Here is a 25,574-nt window from a genome sequence, read left to right as displayed (position 1 = left end):
CTGCATTCTATTGACACTCATTTCCTTGATTCTTGTTCTTCCAATAGGGCATTCCATTGTTCCTAAATCTTGGCCCTCCTGCCTAGAATGCTCTCCCTCCTCTTGTCCACTTGTTAGTTAGTTACTTAGTTGTGTCTAATTCTTTTTGACCCTATTTAGGGTTTTCTTGGCAAAGACACTGGAGTGGTTTGTTCCTTCCTTCTCCAGCTTATTTTACACATGAGGAAACAGAGGCAAACAGGGTTAAGTAATTTATTCAAAGTCATAAAGCTAGTTGAGTGTCTAAAGCCAGATTTGAACTTATAAAGACTTATAAGTCTTCCCAACTTCAGGCTCAACTTTTTATCCACTATACTATCTAACTTCTGTCTGTCTGTTTCTCTCTGTCTTTGTCTCTCTCTTCAGCTCCATCTCATCTCTTAGTTATCTACAAGGGTCAGTATATGCATCTAATTCTATGGGATACATTTGATCTTCTTAGTTATTTGTGTTCCCTCCTTTTCTAATTATCCTGTGTGTACTTATTTATTTACCAATTATATCTTTCCAATAGAGTATCACTGTGGGACTGTAGGTACTGTAAGAAGTAAAAGACAGGCCCTGGCTTCAGGGAGCTTAAAATCTAAAGAAGTTTGATACTTGCTACCTAGGTGAACCAGTGCCAATCACTCTTTGAGGCCAAATTTCCTATCTCTCAAAGGAGATGGGATGAACTGGAACAAGTGTTCTGAATCTTGTTTATGACTTGTTTTTTTGTTTTGTTTTGTTTTGTTTTTGACAGTCTGGTGAAGCTTGTGGACCCCTTATCAGAATAATGTTAAATGCTTGACACAAAATACAAAGGATTACAAGGAAATGAATTATACTGAAGTAGTTATAAAAATGAAAATTCAAACAAATTCTTGGATCCTAGATTAAGAATATCTGGATTAGATAATCTCCTTGGTCCATCCAAACTCTATATCTATGATTTTTATGACTCCAAAGCTAGTTTGGTTTTCATTATACCACCCTTCAAGTTCACTAATCTCTGATTAACTAAGGTATGCCAAAGGATGAGTAACTGACAATGATTTAATGTGTAAAAGGAGTCAAGGCATTAATCCAAGGGAATGAGCCTCTACTAATTTGAAACTTGGTGGCTAACCAAAGTGGGTGGTGATTTATGAGTGGAGAGGCCTTATATTTACCCTTTTCTCATGACATGTAGATAGTAGTCAGTAGACTCAGAAAGTTGGCCTTGATCAAGCATAAAATCATATTATTTCACACCTAATTCTAGAGAGAATTTGTGGGTAAAATCAATCAGTCAATCAATAAACACAAGAACTTCAGAAAGGGTTTTGTTGTTCTTTCGGGTCACTTTAGCAGGCAGTGCTATAAAGTTGAATTTTTGGACTTCTAACCTGTTTACCTATTAATTTTTAAAAGGGATTTCTCTCTGATCCATGATTCTATAAATATCCTTTCCATGTACCCTATAGCACCCATTTCTTTCTTGGGTTCCTTAGTGTAATTGGGGTTGCTGGAGTCTTAGCTATATAAGCCCTGTTATGACCACCCACTCTTATTACCTCATTTATTCCCTGAAACAGGAGAGAGATTATAGGTTATTTGCTGAGTTTTGGGAGTCCTCCTCCAAAATAAACTCTAACAAAGTTTTATTCTTGCCTTGTAAGTACTAAGCACATATGCTTTTATTTTATTTTTTAATCAGCTACTCATAAATGAAAATAGAAAAATCTGGAGAAATTTTAGAAGCAAGCTACAAACTTTTAGACAATTAGATCTTTGAGAATTGTTCAGTCTAGAGAAGAGAAGGCTGAGGTCTGATTTGATAATAGTCTTCAGCTGTATGAAGTGGATATTCCAGTTCCAATTTCAAAAAAGTTGCTAAATGGGGGAATATTACGTATTTTTTCCTGGTAGAAATGCAGACAATATTTTCTCTTTTTTCTTTTTAAAATTTTTCTTTATTTAAAATTTATAGATTAAAACATTTCTATAACATATGTTTACAAAGATGATTGTACATGATAGTGCAACTCTTTTATACATAACTTGCTTTTTCTTTTTCTTTTTTAATTATTATTAAAGATTTTTATTTTCAAAACATATTCATGGATAATTTTTCAACATTGATCCTTGCGTAGTTTGGTGTTCCAAATTTTCCCCTCTTTCCCCTCACTCCCTTCCCTAGATGGCAACTAATCTATGTTATACATGCTAAAATATATATTAAACCTAATATATGTAAACATATTTGTATAATTACCTTGCTGCACAAGAAAGATGAGATCAAAAAAGAAAGAAAATGAATAAGAAAACAAAATGCAAACTACAACAAAAAGAGTGAGAATATTTCATTAAGGCAATATTTTCTAAGCAAGAGAATGTACAAAGCAGATGGTGAAGGAATTAAAAAATCACATCATATGATATCATTTGAAGAAGTTGGAGTTATTTATTCTGGAGAAGAGAAATTTCATAGAAGTTCATAGAAATGTACGGATGCTTACCTGCTGTAGCATGTATTGTAGAATGAATTTCCATTTGAACATAAGAGTTAGAATAAATGATCTATGAGATTCCTTCTGTTCCCCCAGATTCGATGATTCTATCTTTTATTTTTACACAAAACAAGTGATTACCATATCTCTCCTCCCATGACCTGAAATCTCTCACATCCTACACAGTATCTATATATTTTCTACTTTTGATCAATTTTTACATTTAATATAAGATGACAGGTGAAGTGGCATGTAAAGTAGAATAATGGCTTTGGAATTAAGCAAGACCTAAATTTTACTCTTATTTCTAATACTTAAGGGTATGTGACCATGAACCAGAATGATTTTCTTCCTCTCTGAGCTTCAGTTTTCTCACCTCTAAAATGGAGATAATATAACTTTTATCTCATGGGGCTGTTTGAAGATCAATTCAATAAAACATAAATTTATTAAGAACCTATTATGTGCTGGGTACTGTGATTACAAAGTCAAAAACAAAATTATCTCCATTTCCAAGAAACTTATATTCTACAAGGAATATACAGCATATATACAGTTCAGTAAATGCAACATACTCATGAATTAAATGCAAAGTAATTTCATTGGTGGTTTATAACAACTGTGAAAACCAGGAAGGATATCCTGGAGGTAGCCCTTGAGATGAGCCTTGATGAAAGTTCTAATGAAATAATGTTTTTGAGGCATTTTGTCTATTGCAAAACACTGAGGAGATGCCAGTGATTGCTGGTATTTTTTTCAGGGGCACTGTGGGATCATTTGATTTGTTCAGTATGGCTTGAAGTCAATAATACATGTTAAGTTGTCTGAAGTGCTTCTGGGCTCTTTTTTCTAGGTTTGCTGTGACACCTAATGTAAAAAGCCGGAAATAAGATGAAGACTTTTCAATGCAAGATCTGGTTTTGTTTGCTTCCAGCTTTGGGGGTACTTGTCCATTTTCCCAGCTATGTTGAAGGTCAAGGTAATTGAAAATTTTATTATATTTCTTATTTTCAGCTGAATTCTACCTCCTCCAATTATATACCTACCCATGCTTGTCCTTCTGTTTTATTTGCCAAACTGTTTATCTGTGTTAAGCATCAGCTGCTGCTTCTTGGATGTCATTCACACGACTGAAATATGTCCTTTCCATTAATGGGAGCTAGGTAAAACAGGTTTTTACATATAAGCTGCCTTTGTAGTGAATGCAACCCAAGCCAAAAAGGAAAGCTACTAATAAAACTAATGTTGCTAGTTATTAGTTAATGTGTAACTATGCTTAAGTATGTAACTACTAAGTAATACAATGTATAACCAGTTACACTAGTTAATGTATAAATGAAACATTAGTTATATTTTGCTGAGCTGCTCTAGGTTAGTGGTGAGATTTTAAACTTGAAGTTGCTGCTTCATACATTCCAGGTATGAAGGAAGCTCTGCTTGAATACACGGAGGTGAGAGAGGATGACAAAATTAGGCAATCATCAGTAGTCTAGTTTGTCTAGGATGTAAAATGTGTGAGACAGATGGCTATAAAATCAACTTGCCTAAAAAATCAGATTGAAAATCATGGAAGAGCTTGGGATTTCTCCAAAGCCATCAAGCTGAGCTTTAGCTTTGGTAAAAGGAGGATAATTGCTAGCACTTTGATTGCTTCTGATCCAGGTGGCTAAGGAGCTACCGAGTAACTTGTCCATGCTCTACAATAGAAACTTCAGAGTCTAACTATTCCCCCCTCCCCTTCCTCCTTAGAATTAATAAGGATAGTAGATAAAAGGTTGAAGTTCAAGTCAGGAGAACTGAATACAAATTACTTCAGTTACCAGTTTTGTGAATCTGAGTCAGTATCTCAGAGCCTCATTTTCTTCAACTGAAAAATTAGTATGATTATATTTTAGTAGCAACTCCATAGGAATCAGGTGAGGTAATATATGTAAAAGTTCTGTGGAACCTTTGAAACATTATGTAAAAAAAAGGCCAGTTATTATTAGATGCTATTATATTATTTATTATTATCATTATATTAAGATATGTTATTTATTATATATAAAAATAAAAAATAATTAATAATATATTAATATAACAATATATCATATTATATTATATTTGAAGTTCCCTTAGTTATGGTTCCTTTATATATTTAAACTAGCTTAGTTTAGACATGGTGATTTACAAGACAACTGAATGAACTTCACAGTTTGTCAAAGGACTCCAGAGTAAAATATTCTCTTTGACATTTCCAGGCATCATGGACACATTTCATTCATTCTTCATCTGTCTTGTATGTACCTAGTTATAGATGGTCTCTCCTATTAGAATGTCATCCCCTGCAGGCAGAGACTACTTTTGCCTTTCTTTGTATCCCTAGTACTTAGTATTGTTCCAATCACATTCTCTCTGAAGAACTTTAGTTTTGATTGCATGACATGGTAGATGCTGGCAAAAGACCACCCAGAATGGCATATCTGCATCAGAGAAGGCGTTGTGCTATACGATCAAAGCAGAATTGCAGTATCTCAAAGGAAACATGATATGCACAAATTTAGAGACATTTCCACCCGAAATGTTCATAGGACTATTTGTGTCTGATCTGTGGTAGAGCATTCTGAGCTCATATTGGTCTGATCAATTGGAGTTGAACTTTGACTCCAACATAGTGATGTAATTTTGGTCCTCTTCAAGAATGAAGGCCAAGCAGTCCTTAACACAGTGCCAGGCACATAGTAAACACATAAATGCATGTTGAATGAATGACTGAGTGTACAAATGCCACAAGCCATCAGAAATCAGTGCAGTCATCTTTGGGGCTTTGATATCAGGAAATAAAAAGCAAGGCAAACGCACATTCCCTACTCTTATGGAGCTCTTATTCTATTGGAGAAAACAACTTGCCAACAACTATATACATGCTAGATGGATAAAGGAAATGTTAACCAAAATCTAAAAAAATAACGTAGTTATGTAGTGGTGATCTTGAAGAAGGGATAAAGGTCATTTTTCAACCTACATACCTTTTGGTAAAATGGAGGTAGCATGATATAGTGGAAAGAACTTTGGATTTAGACTAAGATGACCCGAATGGGATCTAATGTCTTTGTGTGACATTGGCTCTCAACTTTAGGTCTCAATTTCTTCATTTTTTAAGCTTTAAATTTGTGATCTGTGAATGACAGGCTTATTAGAAAGTTTTTATGGGCTAACTAGCCTATTGCAAACTGTCTTCCACATGATAGAGTCCTTTTAGGATGGGCCTTATTATATGCCAAAGGATCAGCCTAGGCCACATAAAGAAGGTATCATTCATTTCAAAGACATTTAATACATGCTCACTGATGAAAGTCAGAGTTAAAAAGTACCTTTTGGATCATTTAATTTATCCCTCTTATTTTATAGATGAGGGTTGAGGCATAGAGAAATAAAGCATTTTTCCTATGGTTGCACAGCTAATAAGTAAAAGAACAAGACTACAATTAGATAGCATCATGGATAAAAAGCCCATACCTGGAGTCAGGAAAACCTGAGTAAAAATCCAGTCTCAGACAGCTTTGCAACATTGAGCAAACTATTTAATCTCTGCCTCAGTTTCCTCATCTTTAAAATGAGGATCACAATAGGACTTGTTGTGAGATAAAATGAGATAAGCTTTATAATCAAATCACTATATAAACACTAAATACTATAATTGAACCCTTCTGTGACTCCATTTTCCTTCCCAACTGAAGGCAATATTTTATTGGATTATCATCTAAAGAGCTCACATTTTCATAACAATTCATGATTTATAAAATGCTTTCTTGTTAACAATCCTGTAAGGTAGATAGTGTAAATATTGCCCCATTTTATTTTATTTATTTATTTTTTTTATATTTCTTTTTTTTTTTAATTTTTTTATTCATTTTTCCAAATTATCCCCTCCCTCCCTCCACTCCCTACCCCCATGGCAGGTAATCCCATACATTTTACATGTGTTACAATATAACCTAGATACAATATATGTGTGTAAATACCATTTTCTTGTTGCACATTAATTATTAGCTTCCGAAGGTATAAGTAACCTGGGTAGATAGACAGTAGTGCTAACAATTTACATTCGCTTCCCAGTGTTCCTTCTCTGGGTATAGTTATTTCTGTCCATCATTGATCAACTGGAAGTGAGTTGGATCTTCTTTATGTTGAAGATAATATTGCCCCATTTTAGAAATGAGACAATAGGTTGTGAGAAAAAGAATGATATTTGGTTATATAATTAGGAATTAATAAAGCTGGGATTTGAACCGTCTTCTGACATCAGTGCTCTAAAGAAAATATAAAATATAAATATATAATATAAAGAATGAAAAGGTCTCATTAAGATTGAAGTGCCATTTTTAGTTATATACATAATGTTCATTCTTTAAAAAATTTTTCTATAACAGTTAACTGACCCTATAGAAGAGATGAAGAAGCAGTCATTCATCTTCTTTCAGTAGGGAGGAGGAAGGCCACAAGAGCAGAATGTTGCAAACACCAATATACTAGGTCACTACATTAAGAGATTCTGTTTTTAATCCTTTTTTTTTTTATTATTATGAAGGTGGTTCATTTGGGTTCGAAAATTGGATGATATTTAGAAATAACTGTGTTGCAAAAACAAGAGACATTAATAACCTTTAATTTAAAAATGACTTAATTTTCCATTTAAAAACTTAACATGTATTGTCCAGCATAATCCCCTGGAAGATACTTTTTTCTATGTAGAGAGAGGCAACTTTAGTGGTCCAGGTACCTCAGTTGCTCTTACATATTTCTAACATCACTCAAGGCAAGTCAATCATTATGCTGAGGTTCTGGATTTGTGCTAGATATGATATTGTGATTATGTAATGAATTATGATGCAAAGATGGCAAAGCTTTTCTCCACCAATCTGTTTTTTGCTTCCAGACTTGTTTAGCTTAGACCATTAGAAATTCCTGGAGGGAAAAAAGTTGTCAAATTAAATACATCTTTTGAATTCAGGTTATCTCCTACTTAAAACTAAAGTTAGAGTTAGTACCACAAATATCTCAATTACTATCTTTATAGCCATCCCTTTACTGATTGTGCCAATCAAATTTTGAGAAGTATTGGCTAACTTGGCCATGTCTAGAGAAGAAGGGAACTCAAAATCATGTCTTATAAGAATTTGGGAAATCTTGGCTTAGAGATAAATGTGTGTAGAATTTTATAATTGACTTTAAAGGATTCAAATTCATGTTTTGACAAGTTAAAAAAAGACATCACAACAGTTTTCTTTAATTATTTGAAGAATATTATCACTTTGGAGAGTTATTAGACTAATTCACTAGAGTTTCAGAGAACAAAACTAAGAAATATGTGGAAATGCCAGAAAGAGAGATTTTAGTTCAATTTAAGAACAACTTTCTAATAATTAGAAGTGTCCAAAAATAAAATGTCTTCTTTTGGAAGTTAGTGAGTTTCCTGTCCTAGGAGTATTCAAGCAGAGAGTCTAGGCAATCATATGCCAATGATGGTTATAGAAAATTCTGATTTAGGATAGGAAATTGGAGTACATACATGATTTCTAAGAGTCCCTTCCAACTCTAAGAGTCTGTTCAAGATAGGCATGGGTAATATTTTCCTTTTTAGTATTCTATCATCTTTGTAATATTTGAGTACTCATTCACTTCTGAGAAATACATGTAAGCTCCCAGCATGCTCCATACAATGTTTATCTCAACTTAGTTGTTCTTATTTGTAAATTATTTTAATAGAGGAATGGCATGGAATCTAAGAAATTGAGAAGGGATATCAGAGATTATAGCCAATATTTGAGAGGCATCCTTTCCATTTGTTGTTGTTCAGCCATTTCAATTATGTCTGACTCTTTGTAACCCTATTTGAGAGTCATCCTTTCATCCCCAAAATGGGGTTTTCAGATCTCTACTTGAAAATACCAAGTATGAAAAAATCCTTTACTCCCAAGTGAACTCACTTAATTTGTAAATAATTCTAGTTGTTTAAAAGTTTTTCCTCTGGTCATTTCCTAATGAATAAATGATTCAAAGGTATGAGCAGATGAAGTATTCAAAGCTATCTATCACCATATGAAAAATGCTCTAACTCACTATTGATTGGAAAAATGCAAATTAAAACAATTCCAAAGCATATTATTAGATTGGCTTATAGTACATAAAAGGAAAATGACAAATGTTAGAGGGAATGTGGGAAAAGTGAGATATTAATACACTGATTCAACCATTCTGAAGAGCAATTTAAAACTATAATCAAAAAGCTATAAAACCATTCAATGTAATTACTAAGCCTGTTTGTCTGTCTGTTTCTCTCTCTCTCTCTCTCTCTCTCTCTCTCTCTCTCTCTATATATATATATATATATATATATATATATGTATATATATATATATACATATATATATATATATGTATGTATGTATACACACACACACACACACACACACAAAGGAAAGGACCTCTATGTTAAAAAAAATATAGCAGCTCTTTTTATCAGTTGGGGAATGACTGAACAAACTATGGCTTATAATGGAATATTATTGTGTTATGTGAAATGATGAGCAAGATGCTCTCAGAAAAGACTTCCACGAGCTGATACAAAGTTAAATGTACTGTACACAAAATAAAAACAATGTTGTAAGATGATCAGCTGTGAACAACTTAGCTATTCTCAACAATATAATGTTCCAAGATAACTCTGAAGGACTTATAAAACATGGTATCTACCCATTCCCAGAGAAAGAACAGATATGTCTGAATACAAATTGAAGCATACTTTTAAAACTTTCTTTGTTTTTCCTGAGGTTTTTTTTTTTTTTTTTTTTTTTTTTTTGGTCTATGCTTTCTTTCACAACATGACTATTATGGAAATGTTTTACATGACTGCACAAATATAACTTGAATTGATTAGCTTCTCAATGTGGGGAAGGGAGAAAGGGAGAGAACCTGGAAGTCAAAATTCTAAAAAAAATGAATATTAAAAATTGTTTTTACATATAACTGGGGAAAAATAAAATGCTAAATAGTTGGAAAACAACTTTTTCCTTTGAATTGAACACTATGTCTTTGAGACTTCTATCATTGGTGCCCCTGTCATCCTCATCTCCAATCAATAAATGCTAATCTAATGTCTCCCTTTTACTTCCATAAGCTGTCCATAAAGTTCTTTGGCACTTAAAACTCTTCACAACTTGACTTCCTTTTCCCTCTACATGTTAATGTTAATCCCCCTCACACACTATCTGATCCAACTACATTGGCAAAATTGCTGTTCCTTGAATACATTTCTATATTTCTCACCTCACGTGCTTGCATTGACTTCACCATGCCAAAAATTCTCTCTCTTTTCTCTACCTTTTACTTTCCCCGGCTTCTTTCTTTCTTTTTAAAAATATATTTGTTTTATTTTTAATTTGCATAATAAAACAAGCATTTTCACAACATTAACATAATGGAAAAAAATGATTATACAAAAATCTACAATGTACAACTTTTTGTTCCTTTTGAATATTTAACAAAATTATGATATAAATGCCTTTTCTTTTTTTTTTTTCTTCCTTTCTTCCTTTCACTCCCATGTTAGAGATGGCACCCATTAGACACAGATAGGAATATATGTAAAATTATTCTATACATGCTGCTATTTATCAGTTTTTTTTTTCTGGATGCAGATTGTGTCTTGCTTCACTTGTCTTTTGTGAATAATTTGGATGTTTATAGTAACCAAAATAACTTATTTATTCAAAGTCATTCTTTCTTATCCATCATATTTTTCATTTCAGTACTTTTTTATTTTTCAATTATATGTATAGTCTTCAAAATTTATTTTTATAAGATATTGAGCTCTAACTTTTTTCTCCTTTCCCCCTTTCCTTCTTCCTCCCCAAAACAGCACATAATCTAATATAGCTTAGACATGTTCAATTATTTTAAATACATTTTCATATTAGTCAAGTTTGAAAGAAAAATCAGAACAAAAGGGAAAACTCATGAGAAAGAAAAATCAAATAAAAAAATATGAAAATAGTATGCTTTGATCCATATTGAGTTTCCAAAGTTCTTTCTCTGAATGCGGATGGCATTTTTATCCTAAGCCTACTATAATTGACTTGGATCTCTGCATTGCTAAGAAGAGCTATGTCTATGTTAGTTGATCATCATATAATCTTGTGGTTACTGTGTACAATGTTCTCCTGTTTCTGCTTACTTCACCCAGCATCAGTTCCTTTAAGTCTTTTTCTAAGCTCTTCTGAAATCAGCCTGCCCATCATTTCTTATTGATCACAGCAGTATAGCATAGAGACCATCCCAGGAAGTTGATTTGCTTTCATTTGAATTGCCTTAGGAAAATTCTGAAGATACCCTGGCAGGATAAGATGCCAGATACTAAGGTATTTTCTTGAACTAAATTTCCAAGCATTCAAACTCTACTGCAGAGAGCACAACTCCATTAGTTGACCACATTGTTCGAATGGCAAATGTACACTTGCCAAAAAGTTTGTTTTATGGAGAACTCACACGGGACAAGTACTCACAAATTAGTCAAAAAAAGTGATACAAGGACACTTTCAAAGTCTTTCTTAAGAACTTTAAAATTGATTGTATGACATGGGAGACAGTGGCACAGGACTACCCAGAATAATGTACCTTCATCTATAAAATAAACTGGAGAAGGAAATATCAAACAAGTCCAGTATCTCTATCAAGAAATTGTTGTGAAGAGTCAGACATAACTCAATAACCATCAGAGTGATAAACTTAAAATCATAAATTCATACCATCAGGTCTCATTAAAAACTCATGCCATCATACCATTAGTGGCACTAATGCAATGCCATTGCAAAAGAATAACTTAGCAAATTCATGAGATTCTGATCTAGATCTAGATCAAACCTCTAAGACTGGATTGTTATTTATTTTGTAAACAGATCTCTTGCTAATGGTGATAGCAATTTTTTAAATAATAAAATCTTCCAACCTTCATAATGAAATTCCAATGGTGAAGTAAAAGATACTCTTGTATAGAATTGGGGGATTTAAAAGACTGATTTTCAGAAATTTTCTCTCCTGCTTAATTATGCTTCTTTTAAGTATTTTCTCATTAAAGGTCTTTGGGATAGAGAATATGGAGATTTATTTTCTAAATAAATATTAATTTCTGTGAGCAATAAGCCTACCCCTGTCACTATTAAGAGGATAATGAAAGAGTCTTCCTTGGCCTTTCTCCCAAATTTCCCTCAGGAATGAAGTTAATATATTCTGAAGAGTGTAATTTGGCTGGAATCCTAAAGTGGGAGCCTGATTCCACCATACTAGGGATGAAGGTATTTTCTTGTTCTTTTTCTTGGACATGTCAGAAGGCATATTTTACATTCTTTTTTCTTCTTTAAAGGGGAAAATTAGGATTTGCACAGACACTGTTTAGCATTTGAGTCAAGTCCATGCAAGTATTTGTGATGCCTTTAGAAAGGCAAGTACAGGTATTCAGAGTAGCTTCTTTGTATTCACAAGAGACACCATCACATGACTAGTATTACATGAATTTTTGTTCCATGAAATAAGAGTAATTATTTTTTCACTGAATAACAGACTATTTGTCAGTATTGTAGCCCCTTTCCTGGCACAGGTCCCATTAGCATCTGTAAGAAAGTCTGATTTTTAAAGACATGATATAGAAAAAAACTGTGACCATCTATACATTTCCTTTTTTTCTTTTCCTCTGTTCCCAAGACAAAAGTCAAAGAGAAATTCATATTTTGTATATAATTATGTGCTTTAAATATATTATATATATATGTATATATATATATATATATATATATATATGAGTTTTAATATTCATGTAGGATTGAAATTAAACTATTATTTCATTGAAACAGAGAGTTCTCAGGTGAGAAAACTTTCTTCACCAAAGCAAGCCAAATTTTCTTTATTATATGTATTTGTAAAGAGTTTCCTGGAGCACAGGTGTCAAACACATGGCCTACAAAGACGAAAACGTGATTGAGAAATCTAAAAACAAAATTAATAAAAATACAATAGAACATAGATAATGTTAACATGTGACTTTCTAATTCCATATATAGCTTGCAGTTTAGTAGCCCCCATTTCTTTTTTGAGTTTGACATCACTATCCTAGAGGGCAAGTAGGTGATGCAGTGGATATAATAGTGCTGGGCCTAGACTTAGAAAGATATATTTTTGAATTCAAATATGACTATACCAGCTGAGTAAGTCATTCAACCTTGTTTGTCTCTGTTTCTTCATCTGTAAAATGGGCTAGGGAAGGAAATGGCAAAGTACTCCAAGATCTTTGCCAAAAAAAAAAAAAAAAAAAACACAAATGGGATCACAAAGAATGAAACACAATTGAAAAACAATTCAGCAGCAGTCCTAGAGTACTGAGAGGCTATGATTTTCTTAGGATCACACAGCTTGTATCTGTCAGACAGGAGACTTGAATCTGACATTAAGGTTAAGTCTCTATTCCCTAAGCTAAACTGCTTCTCATTTAAATTTATATATTTAATAATAGTAATAATAACAATAGTTAGAATTTATATCATCCTTTAAGGTTTGTGTAGCATTTTCCTCAAATGCTATAATATTCAATATATTATTTTGTTCTTTCCCTGAAGCCCTGTTTTAATACTATATCACACTGTGGAGCATACTTGAGTTCTTAAATACTATGTCATCAGACTACAAAATTTGGTAGATTTTAACAAACTATAAATCTTTTGAAATTTGACCCAGTAGTGGAATAAATAAATGTCTGTTTCACAGGGATTGGCTAAATATGGAGAGATTGTCTATAGGGTGGAAGGTTGTCTACAGGGTGATGTAGACTATATGTATTAGCTCACTGTGAACCTGCAATCTGCATTTGTATATAGGTAGAAAGTGTGATTAGTCATAGGAACTTGTATTTATCTAAGAGAATATTGGCATTTATTAAGCACTTAGTTAGCACTGTACTATTTTTAACAGTCCCTGCTTTTAAGGACATTACATTATTTTTTGGAGATAATTGGGGTTAAATGACCTGCCAATGGTTATGCACCTGGTAAGTGTTTAAAGCTGAATTTGAACATGGGTCTTCCTGATTTCAGGGCTAGAGCTCTATTCACTGTCCCACCTACCTGACCCTAACAGGCCTATATTCTAATGGAATTGAAGCAATTCATGTTAGTAATCCTAATGAGAGTTAGAATATGAACTTCACAGTCAGCAAAAATTGGGTTCAAGTCCCGCCTCTGAAACATATTAGCTATGTTACAGTGGGTAAGCTCCATATTCTCTCAGTGTTGTGAGCAACTTTTCAAGGCCATAATTTATATATGAGCTGTCTATCTTTATCAGTGGAGGGTTTCCCACACTGGAAGTTCCCAATGACATCTCAGGTCCAAATAAAAAAATAAGTAGTTCTCATCGTACTATATTAATTAATTACTGTATTAATTTATGCATACACATACACATACTCATACATATATGTACATACATATACATATAAATAAAATTTATGTAAGAATATGAATAATTTGTATAGGAATATGTATATAAGTATAGAAATATTATCTAAATATTATTTGTATAGAAAATACAACAACCAAATATCAGAATTCCAATGATGAAAAAATACATATTTATACATATAAATGTTTATACTTTACATATATTGATGTATGCATATATTTTTAGAGTTTATGTATATAATAAATACATTAGATATATAACTAAAATATTACTAAAAGCATATGCATATATACAAATAAAATTTACATAGGAATATAAATAATTTGTATAGGAATGTGTATATATATGTATAGCATATTATTTGATTAGAAAATACAGTGATAAAACATCAGAATTCTAATGATGAAAAATATACTATACAAACATACAACATACATATATGTTTATAATTTACATATATTGATAATACATCATTTTACAGTTTGTGTATATATATATATATATATATAAACACTTAGATATATATACTGAAAGCAGATTTTCTAATCTGCATTTAATTAGGGAGTTTCATTAGCAGTTCCCTATACCAATAAAATAACAGAAAAAAGGAAAATAAATATTGATACAAACATACATTCATCTGTGCAAATTGCTGTGTAGAATTCCAATCTTAAAACTCATAGCCTTAACTGATTTCATTAATAAGGAGAAAAAGAATCTCCTTGAAAATTTTAAGGCATTTTTTTAACACTAATGAAGTCAGTGGAACATAGAACTTCTTCAATATCCTTCAGGTTGATTGACTCTGTGTTGCCATCGGCCATTCATTTTTACATTCCTGAAAAACTATTCAATGAGCTCTAACCAAAGATTTCAATCAGCTCACTAACTCAATTTGTTTTCAGGAGGATTTTTTGACCTTTCAAGAAATGAACATTTCCCCAACAAAAAATAAAATGCCCTGCAAAAATGGATTCACTCTTCAGGTTGTTGGCCATATATTTGTTGTTGTTGTTAGATTTTTGTCCAAATGTGATTTCCTCAATGTGGAGAACTGTCAGTGTGGAAACTCCAGTTGATGTAGATGAACTCTTAGAAAGTTGTCTGGAACTTCTCAAAAGTTAAAGTGCCTATTTTCACACAAGTATTTGTTAGAGGCATACCTTGAAACTAATAGGCTGCTCTTTTACTCAGTAGGTTATTAAGTACTTGTTAGTATACTTAATAACATACAAATACAACAAAGATTTACTAAGTTAATACTATAAATAGAATATAGTCCTGGATGCTATAAAGGAGACATTTTTTTTCTGATCATAATATTTTTATTTTCCCCCAGTTACATAGATCAAGAAGACATAGTTTAAATAAGAAGTGAATGTGGGTTGAATAAGTTACAATATAGGAGGGGCAGCTAGGTGACCCAACAGATAGAATGTTGGGCCTAGACTCAGGAAGATTGCCTCTCCTGAGGTCAAATCTGGCTTCAGAAACTTGTGAGTTGTCACCTTGGACAAGTCATTTAAATCCTGTTTTCCTTGGTTTCCTCATCTGAAAAATGAATTAGAAAAGGAAATGGCAAACCACTCCAGTATCTTTGGATAAACTTCAAATGGAGTTACAGAGTTGGAGACAACTCAACAACTTTTTTGATAGTAAATCTTGTCTTATAATTTTATTAGATGTTTTTTGGTTGTTGAGTTGTAGAGCACCAGCCTTGAATTCAGGAGGACCGGAGTTCAAATATGGTCTCTGACACTTAACACTTCCTAGCTGTGTGACCCTGGGCAAGTCACTTAACCCCAGCCTCAGGGGGGTAAAAACAAACAAACAAACAAACTTGTGACTGTGAAAGAACAAATCCATGGAGCAAAAGTTCTTTTGACCTAAGTCTGACATAAACAAAAGTTTTTGCTGTATGAGTATTGGCATAATAATAACATTCTATTATACGTAGATATGTACCAAGCACTGATATATTGGGAAAATTTGATTTACTGCTTGGTGATCTAAGGTTGGTGGTTGCTCTATGTAAGAGGAAAGGAATCATCTACTTGCAATGCTGGGTTCTTTCCTCACAATGTTAATGGTTTAAAACATTATCCTCATTTTCTTTTTTGTTTAAATCTGAGAAAGGAGGGTTGGACAATTTAGAAAAAAATCTTTTTTGCATTTCTACTGAAAATTTCCCCCCAACACTGAGAGGAATTGAGCTAGTCCTACCAAAATTTCTCTGGAAATTTTAGAACTTTTATGCCAGTACATATTCCAAAGCATGCAGATGAGTGTGTTAAATTTTAGTGGTTTAGACAAGGTAATATGAAATTATCCTTTTTTCAAGAGCTGTCACAAGGTATTACATTTTCAAGCTGATTCATTCCTGAGTTACTATCTTTCTATAGAACATAAATCATTCTAGATCAAAGATGATAGAACATAACTACTTTTATATGTATTTGAAAACCTTTATGATTTGTATATTTTTAAAAGTACAGATCGTGTTAGCTAAGCATATTCAGGATAATGTGCTTTTTTGGGGGAGTAGGATTTATAAATTCAAAAGGAGCATCAGAATCCAAGAAGGTGCTTCCTCTACCAGCACAGATCCAAACTTGCAACCTGTTCTCTAACTTATTAGCCTAAAGCATTGTCCCAGAGATTTGAAAGGTTAAGTGATACACTTTAAGTCACACAATATGTAAGTATTTGGACAGGTTCTAGACTGAGTTCCTGATCAGGAAGAGGATCATTGAGTTTTCTTGAATCAATTCTCTATTCAATAGGTCACCTACCTTTCATGTCCAACATATATCATATGGGATATGATGTACTGTTCCTGTAGGCTGATACTCTTTTTGTATGGAACAATTTAGTAGTGGAAGGAATAGGAAAAGTATTTTTTTAACATGAAAGAAAGTTAGTAACTATGAAAGATTACAAGATATATTTTCCATTATGATGCAAAATGAGTTAGAAAAGAAAAGTTAATAAAAACTACAAAATAGCTGTATAAATAAACAGATTTCATGGAAGATGTGAAAGAAAGATTTGGAAAGAAAATAAATTATGGAGTAAATATAAAGTTTTAAAACTATCTTGTAAGTGATTCAAAATGATGTTGAATAATTTAATATTTTAAAGAAGCAGAGAAAATTTATTTATTAAAAATGGAATAATAAGAAGAAACTCTTTCAAGAAAACAAAGCAAGATATTAAACCATGTGAAGACTTACAGCTTCAAGGATATGGTACCTTAATTTATGTATATATTACTTAGTACTATATGACATATATGATGTATTTGTGACTAAAGAAGACAAAATTCACAAACATTTGGTAAGTGAATTATTTTCATAAAAGGACCAACAAATTCTTTGGAGAAATTTGGGAATTTCTTAATCTTTTATGTTAATAGTCACTAAGACAGTCAGAATTGCAATGTGAAATAAAAACCTTGTGAGAAGAATTGAAAGTGGAGGGAGGATGGAGCAATAGGCCTGAAAAGCTGCTTAGTTGGAATTGGCAGCTTGTAGCAATGAACTGATAGAAAGCATGACTTAAGTGATTCCTAACTGGATGAAGAACAAATGGATAGTTATTGCCCTTTGCTACCATCTAGAACTAGGGAAAGGTAAAGCTTCTCATTTGTCTATTGCTTTCTGCTGCCACCTCTGATTCAAGAAAGGCAAGCAGAAGAGAAGATAGAAGTTATTTTATATGCTAGTGAACTGATTAGGTTTGCTTGCCTAACAGAAAGGATTAATCTGACCTGTATTGCTGTGAACTCTGGTCTGATTAGCTAGTGCAGGAGCTAGATAAAGGAATAAGTTTTTGAATTTGTTTAGGCCAAAAATAGCAGATCTGATGAGTTTATACAGCATTTTGAGTGGGAAAGTGTGACTAGTTTATAAGGAAAGTTGTGATATATTTTATTATTTATGTATTTACTTTAATATACAAGGATATATAATATTATCACTATTTTGCCTCATTGCTAAATAATGTTTTAGATGCATCATGATATGAGTAGCCCCTTCTATAAATACAACACATCTTTTGAGTACTTTACATTGTAAGTCACTATTTGAATAAATAGAAATGCATTGGTGAGAGCTCAAGAGCTGATATGTTGAGTAGGGGAGGTCTATTTACCATCAACAGGGTTACCCCAGGACACTAAGAAAATAGAAGTGTAACTTTATAGGTGGTCTATTTCTGTGAATCTAGACCTGCCAGGGCAAGGACAAGTTGGCATGAATGAACCAATCTAAAGAGTGAGTAGGTGTTAACACACCCAGTGAGAAGTGTTGAAGCCCCTAGAGAGTGTGGGTGGCTATCTCACTTCACCTATCTATACTGAGTATCATTAAACAAATATATTTAACATATATCCTATAAGTTGGGGCAAAAACAGTGCAATTCATAGCAGGACTATAATCACTGTATCATTTGTAGACCATGGCCCCATTTATGGATACTTAGATTTTAACTGCATGATATCCTTTACCTAATGCCTATATTTTTATGTCCCTAATAATGATTTCTATGGTTTTATTATTGCAAAATTACTGCAGATGTTCATTGGTTCAAATATAGCATGATGTAATGATAAGATCTTTGAGTCAATCCAGCAAGAGAAAACTATCCTCATAAGTCAACAAAAGAAGATTTTTGGCTCGATATACTTTTCTTATTAAGTTAGGACACTGCCCTCTAACTCATTTATCTGTTTGCCTTTTATTGTATGTCTTCAGGGAAAATCATGTAGCTTTAGGTTTAATGTTACTTTGGCAAACTAACAAAGTTAATACTTTAGCTCAATTTTTTTTTTGTGTGCTGTCAAATGCTCTGTGTGTAAAAGTGTCAGTTGTGCTTTACTTTTTCAATAAAAAGAAAAATTATATATATATATACATACATATATATATATATATATACATATATATATATATATATATATATATATATATATATATATATATATATATATCTTAATATGTTCTCTAAAAGATTTTTTTTTCCTTTACAGTGGCTCCACCAACAAGATTAAGATATTCCATATTGTCTCATGACAGCATACAGATCTCATGGAAAGCTCCCAAAGGAAAATTTAGTGGATACAAACTTCTTGTAACTCCAAATTCAGGTAAAAACTACCTTAAATTTAAGTTTTATAGTGAATGTGAAAATGATTTCATGTAGGGAATTGAAAATATTACATAAAATTAGTCTTAAGTATTTTTTCTCAAAGTTTGAAAACTTTTTTTTTTTTTTCCAATAAGGGAAGTAGTTTCCCCTAGAGTAAAGAGAGTCTTTTATGGTCCGTTATGGTTGACAATGTTTTGATAATTCTTTTTGGACCAGATTTCCAGTCTAGTGAGAATTCTCTTGGCCCACAGAATATGTGACAGGATGGAATTTTGGCCCACTGAAATGGGAAACACACAGTTCAGTTACGATATTCACAGACCACCTGCATAACTGGCCTGTGGGCCACTTGAACCCTCTGGCAGATTGGCTGCCAATCCAAGGCTGGTGAGGGATGGGTGGTATCCAGGTGGGAGGTGGGGGGGAAGGATTTTCTTTGTTCCATGTATTAGGAGTTGCATATAAATTTCACTTCAAGTAAAAAAGTTTATTACCAAAAATATTTTTTCTGATAAAACTAAGGTTGAATAATAGCTCAAATGTTACATTTTCCATCCCGGTGTCCAAATGAAATTTTAGTAATGGTAGTATAAATTCTCAATTTATGATTATTTGATCATGTTACTTGTTATATACTTCTAGCATGTATTATGTTACTATGTGTTTATGTAATTTATGTAATTATGTATAATACCTCCCATATTGATGGATTTATGTTTCAAGGTCATGATCACCCTATGTTCTAAATCAAAAGAAAGGGGGAGATGTTAGGTTCTTACTAAGTGCTAAGTCAGTACTTAACAATTCTCTAGTTCACACCTTTGGTTCCAGCCTTTGATGGGAGTTTACCCCTTTGAACTTCTGAGAAGGAGTTTACATAAGAAAAGGAGTTTACACAACCCTTAAAAGGAGCAAGTTCATTGGTTGAAGTAATTTTCCCATAAACCCTTGAGTTCTCACATGCCCATTCTCTGGGAGGATAAAAGAGACAACATTGTGGGCCCAGAGAAGTGAGTCTACTCTAGGTCAGAGTTGGCAGCTCTCTACAGAAAGAAGAGTCTAGCTGGGAGATTCAGTTGAGACAGCAGATATCTCCCAGAGAGCTATCGGCAGTTTCTGGAGATAACAGAACATTACATAGTAGTAATTTACTTATTGAACTTATGAATTAGATTTTTTTCTTTGAGATTTAGTAATAAAGTCATACCTTATAAAGAATTCTAATATAATGTTAGATAAAAATGATGAATTGTGTATTGGAGAGAAGGTGTATATGTTTATTTGTACATGTGCATGTATATCTGTATATCTGTGTGGGTTATTTATGCGTGTAGATGGGCAAATACCCATATGTGTGGGGTGGAGAAGAGAGAGTGATGAAGTAAAGGTGGCATTAGTAGATTATTTGAGAATACAGTCTAAGTAGATGTAAATATTTTTCTCAAATGTATATTTCTGCAGTTTGCTTTCCCCAAATATAATCTTGTTTTGATAAGAAGCGGTAAGAACAGCCTTATATGACTTGGTTTTTTTCTTTAGCTCGTATTCCCTAATAATGAAATATTTCCAACTCTGACACTTGGTGAATGCTATCAGGGTATCACATGCTTGGTTGGACATAAAGAGGGTGACTTTTATTCAGTGGATTGAGATTGTGATAGAACAAATATATAAAAAATGTGATTAGTTGTCCTAATCTATCTTTCCCTTCCAACTCAGTCACATAATCATGAAAAATTCAGTTATTTCGGTAGTGTCTGACTCTTTGTGACCATATTTGGGGTTTTCTTGGCAAACGTATTTTTTTTCCCCCTGAGGCTGGGGTTAAGTGACTTGCCCAGGGTCACACATCTAGGAAGTGTTAAGTGTCTGAGATCAGATTTGAACTTGGGTCCTCCTGAATTCAGGGCTGGTGCTCTATCCACTGTGCCACCTAGCTGCCCCTCTTGGCAAACATATTGAAGTGGTCTGTCAGTTCTTTCTCCAGCTTATTTTATAGAAGAGGGAACTGAGATGAATAGGATGAATAGCTTGCCCAGAGTCCCACAGCTAATAAGTGTCAGAAACTAGATTTGAACCCATGGAAATGAGAAACAGTAGTTTTGCAGAAATTAGGCTTAGATCAGTGCCTCACATCATATAGCACAGTAAACTCAAAGTATATGTGCAACTTAAATCTAAAAAGTCATACATTAAAAGAAGTAGAACAGAATCAATTCAAATGCCTTTCCCACATGTGTCTGGGAGACAAGTTCTTGACCAAACAAGGGACAGAAGTGATAACATAGGATGGCATTTTTTATTTTTCACAATAATTTTTATTTTTTCAGTAAAAGAAAATGTTTTATCTTTCATGATTGTTGTTGTTTGTCCTTCATTCTTTTTTTTTTTTTTTTTGCTGAGGCAATTAGGGTTAAGTGACTTGCCCAGGGTCACACAGCTATGAAGTGTTAACTGTCTGAGGCTGGATTTGATTCAGGTTCTCCTGACTTCAAGGGTGCTGCTTTTTCCACTGCACCAACTAGCTGTCCCTTTGTCCTTCATTCTTGAAGAGATCCATGACTTCAGGGAGGTGATACATGCAAATTAATTGGATTGAAGTAAGGGAGGTCAATAACCTCACTCTCTCCTCCAGAGTCATCATAGTCCAGTGGCCAGGATGATTGGAGATGGCCCTGGATGTAGTGGGAGACCTTGGCCTTTTTAAACTCAGTTTTACTGAGGAAATGCCCTATAAATAATTAAGGTTAGGTTAGGAAAAGGGAACCTAAGTGGCATATAGTGCCTGGTCTGAAGTTAGAAAGACTAATCTTTATGGGTTCAAATTTAGATTCCAACACCTATTAGCTGCATGATTCTGGTTAAGTTACTTAACTCTGTTCACTTCAGTTTCCTCTTCTATAAAATTAGCTGGAGAAAGAATGGCAAACCATTCCAGTACCTTTGCCAAGAAAATCTCAGATAGGCTCACAAAGAATCAGACACCACCAAAATGACTGAATTTTTCCATGATTATGTAAAATTTAAAAAGCTTTTACTTAAAAAAAATGTTAACTGTCATAGGAAGGGAAGCTATTGATTGGAGGAAAGTCATTGCATGAGGTATCTGAGATAAAGGTATCACATCTGAGATATCTAGAGAATAAATATGTAACATCTAAAGCCAGTGCCCATTATATTTATACAAAGAGCTCTCAAAAGGATTGCCACTATGAACAACCATGTGAAACATTATTCCAAATTTCTAATACCCCAAATTTCCACATCAAAAAACACTCTGAAATTTTATGCTGTCTATAGTAGATTAGCAAAAATGACAAGAGATGGATCAATCTATTTAATACTAGAGAGGCTGTCAGAAGGGTAAGTGCACAAGTATAATGTTGGTTGAACTATGAATTGTTCCAATCATTCTGGCAAGTAATTTAGAATTATGCTAAGAAAGTGACAAAAATGTTGTTTCCCTTTCATTTAAACTGCTAGTGCAAAAGAGATCAAAAACAGAAAGAAAAGCTGCATATACATTAAAATAATCATGAGTATTTTTTTGTAGTAGAGAAAAACATAAAAGTAGAATAAAGCCCATCCTTTTGGGAAAAGTTAAATATATTGTGGTGGATGAATAGACTGGAATATTACTGTGTAGTTTAGACATAAAGAATATACATATTTCAGAAAAGTATGGGAAGACATTTGAATTGATAAAAAATGAACTAAACACAACTGGAAAAATAATACTATGGAAAAACAATAACTATGAGATAACAATAACATGAAAATATAAATGAAACGAATAACAACAAAGAGGACACTGAAACATCATAAAACTGTATTGACCAAGCATGTTATTGAAATGTTTTTAGTTTTTTTATCATTATTGTAATTTTTATTATTTTTAATAATTTTAAAAATAAAGGATGGATTTTTAGATAGGGAAGTGGAGAAGGACATTTAGAAATGAAGACATATACAGTTAAAAATTTAAAAGATAGTAATGTGCCATCATGGATAGTAGGAAGACCTTTGATAATATTTATGTGAACATTTATCCTCTAGGCTGATTGAGTATCCTCTAAGGCTTCTTGAACATACACAATCATCTTTAGGCCTATTGTATTACAGAATGTCTGAGATCAAGAGGATCTAACAGTCCTGTAACAGTAATCATAGGTCAGAAACTACAGTGCTTGGTTGAATATTTACTTTCAAACAGCCAGACAACAGAGAATACTTAGCCTACTATTCTTCAAGAACTCAAGGCAGGGATAAGGTTGAAGATGTTTACTTTGCTCCATGAATCAGGATATTTTGGTTTAATTCATAAGTACTAAAAAAGAATGACAACATCAAATTACTTATTTTTTGTTTGTTTGTTTAGACACCTTTTTAGTTTTAAGAATTAAAAAAATTCCTTCCATTCAGAATTAAATTGCCTGTAGAATTGTGATGTCTTCCTTTCTTATAAGGAAATGTGTATCTATAATGTGTTGACCAATGGTGTGCAGGGATAAAAGATTTTGTATAAATACAACTTTTATACAGGGCTAATTTCATCTTCATTGTCTAGATTGTTGTGACAATTCTACTCTTTTAATCCATTTGTCAAATGGGTATAATAATGGTTGCATTACCTATCTCAAACTGCTGTGAAGATCAAATGAAATAATGACAATTGACATTTGTAGAACTCTTTAAGTGATTTCCTCTCAACAAATCTTTGAATTTAACAGTGTAAGCATTACACTCATTTTATTAATGAAGAAATGGACTCAAAGAATTTGTCCATTTTTAATAATATCTAATAGTAACCATAAATTTTATATAGTTTTTATATAGTAGTTTATTTTATAAAGAATCTTCTTCTTAACAGTCCTTCTAAATAGATAATACATTTTAGAAATGAAGAAACAGAGTCAAAGTTTGTTCATGATCACATAGCTAGTAACTATCAGAGTTTGGATTTGAACCCAGATCTCCTGACTCCAAATTTATTGCCTCTGAGCATAACCATAAAAGAAATTATAAATATGTGCTATTAATATCTCAAATAGGTCAAATTAGGTTTCATGTTAAGAATTATAGGGCCAAATTAAATGAGATATATGGATAATTATTCAGATTTGTAAAAAGTTTATAATTCAAAATCTTGAGTATCTATATATTATCTAATAAAATTCTCTTAATATCTTCTTTTCAACAGTACATATCTTTTTTGTTTCATTCTAGGTGAAAAAACCAACCAACTGACTCTTCAGAACAGTGCAAATAAAGCCATCATTCAAGGTCTTTTGCCAGATCAGGAATATGTAGTACAACTTATTGCATTTGATAAAGACAAAGAAAGTAAACCTGCTCAAGGCCAATTCAGAAGTATGTATTTGTCTAGCATTAAGTATTGAATTTGAATTCTGCTTTAAATGCTGTCTAGATCTGTAGCCTAGAATTCTTTTCTTCACTTGTTGATTGTCATTTGTGCAAAATTAATGCTTAATAAATAAATTAAATATTTAATTAAACTAAAGTCTTACTACTTATATAAGCTCTCATTGCTAGATACTGACTGGCATACAAAACACCATCCTTATGCATCAAGGAACTCACAACTAAATAAATTCAGTTTGCTCCTGCTGTATCTTACTTTTGTTTTTCCTGACAATATTGTACGCTATGTACAGAAATAAAAGAAAGGAGTAGGAAAATCTGTGCTACTTTACTCTATTACTAAAGCATAAATAGGGCTTTTAACTTGAAATGAAAACTTTTCCAGCCTCTTTCAGATAGTTCGCGACCTGTGGGTATCATAATTATATTTTTATTATTCATCACTCCAAATTCTCTTCTTTTGAGTAAGAAAGAACCAAAGTCCTTTACAATGGTATTATCTCCTCTCTTGATTTAACTTTAGTTATGCTGCTTCTCAGATGGACACCATATTCACAGCCTTTCAGGATATTGGGATTTGCCAGGATCCTGTGCTCTGCTGGCACTGTCTATGAGACATCAGAGATACCGTGAGGAGGCAGCCTTCAACACATTGGATGATTTTTTTGTAGCAAATTTATAGGAGAACATGGATAAGAGCCACACCAGATGGGCAGACATGGATTTGTTGTGCTCTGTACAACAGGGAATTCCCTTAAAAAGATATCAATGAGATCACAGGTCCACTGGAATATAGTGTTATAATTATCAATATTGAGCTTCTTAATAATAATAATAATACCCTGTTGAGGTCCTTGATAATGATCAATCTACCACTAAGCAGAACACATGGCTGTTTTAAAAGGTATTTTCTTTTTAGACTCAAAATATCTGAAACCTTTTCCCTCCCTTCAAAAAAAGTCTTCTGTCTCATTTTTGTTAGCTTTCTATTTCAATTTTTTTTTAAAAAGCTCTTGATAGTCTTGCTGAAGTTGAAAGAAAGCACTT

General features: G+C 32.7%; 1 protein-coding gene across 2 annotated transcripts in view; it reads left to right on the top strand.

Annotated features, from left to right (window-relative positions):
* Window positions 1–25,574, top strand: part of COL14A1 (collagen type XIV alpha 1 chain) — a 254,691-nt gene that overhangs the window by 15,192 nt on the left and 213,925 nt on the right. For both annotated transcript variants that reach the window (XM_074266537.1, XM_074266541.1), the window contains exons 2-4: window positions 3,364–3,489; window positions 19,027–19,143; window positions 24,372–24,515. In XM_074266537.1, the coding sequence (XP_074122638.1) occupies window positions 3,402–3,489; window positions 19,027–19,143; window positions 24,372–24,515 (349 nt within the window). In that variant the 5' untranslated portion in view covers window positions 3,364–3,401. The remainder of the gene's footprint in view (window positions 1–3,363; window positions 3,490–19,026; window positions 19,144–24,371; window positions 24,516–25,574) is intronic.

This window comes from Sminthopsis crassicaudata, chromosome 1 (genome assembly GCF_048593235.1).
Source record: "Sminthopsis crassicaudata isolate SCR6 chromosome 1, ASM4859323v1, whole genome shotgun sequence".
In the NCBI taxonomy this organism is placed as follows: domain Eukaryota; kingdom Metazoa; phylum Chordata; class Mammalia; order Dasyuromorphia; family Dasyuridae; genus Sminthopsis; species Sminthopsis crassicaudata.
The sequence above is the reverse complement of the archived record's forward strand: the minus strand, read 5'-3'. Positions and strand labels throughout refer to the sequence as shown.